At 41.2% G+C, this 4,098-nt stretch overlaps 1 protein-coding gene across 1 annotated transcript; it reads left to right on the forward strand.

Annotated features, from left to right (window-relative positions):
• Nucleotides 1–542: 542 nt before the first annotated feature.
• Nucleotides 543–3,158, forward strand: LOC149224109 (uncharacterized). Its single transcript, XM_089388089.1, has 5 exons — nt 543–795; nt 1,146–1,399; nt 1,739–2,185; nt 2,499–2,516; nt 2,958–3,158. Exons 1-5 carry the CDS (start codon nt 543–545, stop codon nt 3,156–3,158), a joined length of 1,173 nt encoding a protein of 390 aa, XP_089244215.1.
• Nucleotides 3,159–4,098: the final 940 nt, after the last annotated feature.

Consider the following 4,098-nt stretch of genomic DNA (forward strand, 5'->3'; position numbering starts at 1 on the left):
CCCCAGTGCTGTTCGTCAAAAAGAAAGATGGAACCTTTCGAATGTGCATTGATTATCGTCAGCTGAATAAGCTCACGATCAAATACAAATATCCTTTGCCTAGGATTGACGAACTTTTTGATCAGGTGAAGGGAGCAACGGTGTTCTCTAAAATTGACCTGCGATCTGGTTATCATCATATCAGAATAAAAGAGGAAGATATCGCTAAGACCGCCTTTAGAACGCGGTATGGGCATTATGAATTCGTGGTGCTACCTTTTGGACTGACCAATGCACCTGCTACTTTCATGTGTTTGATGAACAGTGTGTTTCATCGGTTTTTAGACAAATTTGTGCTGATATTCATAGATGATATTCTGATTTACAGCAGATCGAGAAAAGAGCACGAGGAACACCTTAGATTGGTGTTGCAAACCTTGCGGGAACATCAATTATATGCAAAGTTTAGTAAATGTGATTTTTACAAGGAGGAGATACAATATTTGGGCCATGTGATCACCAAGGAAGGAATCGCAGTGGACCCCGAGAAGATCAGAACCATAATGGAGTGGCCTATACCAAAGGACGTGGCGGATATTCGGTCCTTTATGGGGTTATCGGGTTATTATAGAAGATTTGTTGAAGGCTTTTCGAGGGTAGCATACCCTATCACCTCTTTGCAAAAGAAGGGAAAAGTATTCAAGTGGACCTCAGAATGCCAGCAGAGCTTTAAACAGCTCAAGCACTTACTTACGACCGCACCTGTATTAAGTATAGCTGATCCTAATAAGGATTATGTAGTTTGCACGGATGCAAGTAAGGAAGGTGTGGGAGGGGTGCTGATCAAGAAGGAAGAGTCATTGCTTATGAATCTAGAAAGCTGAAAGAACATGAGCAGAAATACCCTGCCTACGACTTGGAATTGGCTGCTGTCATTCATGCCCTGAAAATGTGGTGGCACTACCTTTTGGGCAGAAAATTTCTGTTACTAACAGACCATCACAGCCTAACAAACTATTTCAGTCAACCCACTTTAAACACAAGGCAAGCTCGTTGGGCTGACTTCTTAAGTGGATTCGACTTTGAAATTAAGCATTTAAAGGGAAAGGAGAACCGAGTGGCTGATGCATTAAGTCGAAAGGTACAATGCTTGTGCAAAATTTCAGTTAGTAAATGGCAGAATACTTTATTGGAAAGGATAAAAACAGCAGCCGAATGTGATGCTGTGTACCAGCAAATTAAACAGCGAATACAGCAACTTCCTGGTAAAGAATCACAACAGGGGCATGGGCTGGATGATGCCGGAATGCTGTATTTTAACGATAAGTTGTATGTACCCAATGAAGATAATGTCAAGAAACTGATTTTGGATGAGTTTCATACCAGCCATTATACCGGGCATCCGGGCTACCAGAAAATGGTCACCGCTCTTCGCAAAGAATACTATTGGCCAAAAATGAAGAAGGAGATAGCTGAGTATCTAACAAGATGTCTAGAGTGTCAACAGATTAAGGCGGAACATTTGCATCCAGCGGGGCTGTTACAACCCCTACCCATTCCGGAATGGAAATGGGAGACTATCTCCATGGATTTTATAACTGGACTACCTAAAACAAAGAAAAATAATGATTCCATTATGGTAGTAGTGGATAAGCTGAGCAAGGCAGCACACTTCATACCTGTGCAATCAACATATAAAGCTGTGCAAATTGCTCATATTTTCATGCAAAATGTTTTCAAATTGCATGGACTTCCGAAGGTGATTATCTTCGACCGGGATGTCAAGTTTACATCAACCTTTTGGAGGACATTGTTTGCAGAGATGGGAACCCAGCTTAACTTTAGCACTGCTTATCATCCCCAAACAGACGGCCAAACTGAACGGGTAAATCAGGTTGTGGAGGACATGCTGAGAGCCTGCATTATGATGAAGCCAACCCAGTGGGAGGATTACCTCCACCTAGTCGAATTCGCCTATAACAATGGGTATCACTCCTCAACTCGGATGAGTCCTTTTGAGGTTATGTACGGGCGGAAGTGCCGCACACCCGCAAGCTGGGGTGGACTGGAGGACAAGTTGCGAATTGGTCCCGATATGCTCAAAGAAATGGAGGATACGGTAAAGAGGGTGCGTGCCAACTTAAAAGCCGCTCAGGATAGACAGAAAAGTTTCGCTGATCGAAAGAGAAGATTCAAGGAATTTCAGGTTGGGGATCATGTATTTGTAAGAATCCAACCAAGAAGGAGTACCTTGCAGTGGAGCGGATGTGCCAAACTAGCACCTCGCTACTTTGGACCTTTTCAGATCTTGGCAAAAGTGGGGCCGGTGGCTTACCAACTTGCCCTACCAAGCCATATTAGGATTCACAATGTGTTTCACGTATCTGTATTAAAGCAATATGTTTACGATCCTAAACATGTGATTCAATGGCAGAATATTCGGGTAAGGATTAATCTGGTCATTATAGATGAGCACTGTTTCTAAGCTGAAAAATAATTGAATTTATTGCTGATTACAGGTCGAGCCGGAAGGCGAGGTTCTGGTCGAACCACTGACCATTCTAGACCGGAGAGAAGTGCAGCTGCGGAAACGGGTTATTTCCCATGCTAAAGTGCAGTGGCAGCACTATGGACCAGAAGAGGCTACTTGGGAGGATGAGGAACTCCTTAGAGAAGCTTACCCAAATTTGTTTAATGGAGACAGACATCGGGACGATGTCCAATCTCAGGAGGGGGAGATGTAATAACCCCAGGACATGTAAATTTGAAAAGTTTACTATGGTAAAAGACAGTAATCCGTTGTTATTATGTTTAAACAAAATTGTGACAAACTATTTTAATTAAGTAATTTAAATATTTCTTGGAATTGCTGGCAGCCTCTAAGAGGTGAAATTTAAAGAAAATGATCAGTTGTGATAACTGATGGAACTACCCTCTAAAGCAGGAAAAGTCCTGGCTGAGGGGTTTCTGTGCTGTAGAGACAGACAGAAGAGAAAGAAAATCTTTTCCAAGAACAAGAAGAGAAAAGAAAGAATGAAGGGGTTAAGTCTGATGAGGATCAGATAACCTGGCACAGAGGTGCACAAAACCTGTTGAGGGCTGAAGGCCTGCAGGATGGCTCGGGGGGGGAATTCCATCTGAGTGATGGGTCTCATGGCTGGGTGGATGAGCAGAACTAAAGTTCAGGTGACTTATTTGTTTGAGAACCATTCCCAATTCGGGCGAACCAGGTACGGTCTCAAAACTGTAAAGCCACTGAACAGTAAATGTACATGCATTAATTACTAAGAGAATCAAATAGGAAATACGCATTATATTTCCTTAGAAGCTGTAGCTTAAATATGATTATGCAGATGCGGTTCTCCTCTGTATGGTAGTATGTCATTAGCAAAAGAGAGCCACTGCAGAATATCCAATACATTAGGGTAATAGAACAGGAAAGAAATTATCAAGGTTCGGTATTAGTTGACAGAGTCGAAATACCCTCACGGGTTGAATACGGAACTCTGTTAACAGTAAACATAATACTAATTGCTTGAAAGGAACTAAAACCTTACAAAGATAAATTGACCGAATACGAGGGTTAGAACCTCTGAAAACCAGGTCCGTCGATAAATGATTGATATCATCGATAAAAGAATCTCAAAACCCTACTGACACTGAATAAGAGCATGTCGTGAAAAGAACATGCAGATGTTTAAATAACTAGAGGGTATCGATAAAACTGTATAACAGAAGCAGGATTATGCCAATATCCTTTGGCTGTGAACAGAGGTGAAAACATTAGCGAATAGCAGTAAGTAGCTAGTTCGTAATTAAATACAGAAAAGAAACACATATTCCTTATAAGTCCCGTGTATGCAAATATGTAAGGGCATTCTGTTGCATTTACATTCCATGTATATATATATCTGTGATAAAGATGCAAGTAGTATATACACCTGTACATGAGATTATAACCAAAGGAATACAGTCATGTAGATAACTATTCTGTATAACTTCGAAAAGATTACTAAACCATATGCAAATCTGTGCATGCAACCAAATGGGTCAAACACGGAATAACCATAAAAACTGTGCGTAAAATTCTTTGGAGAGTGAAAGAACAGTAAAACGACA

The sequence above is a fragment of the Pinus tabuliformis genome, chromosome Q (assembly GCF_031772625.1).
Source record: "Pinus tabuliformis cultivar Carrire ecotype Pingquan chromosome Q, CPIR1, whole genome shotgun sequence".
Classification (NCBI taxonomy): Eukaryota; Viridiplantae; Streptophyta; class Pinopsida; order Pinales; family Pinaceae; genus Pinus; species Pinus tabuliformis.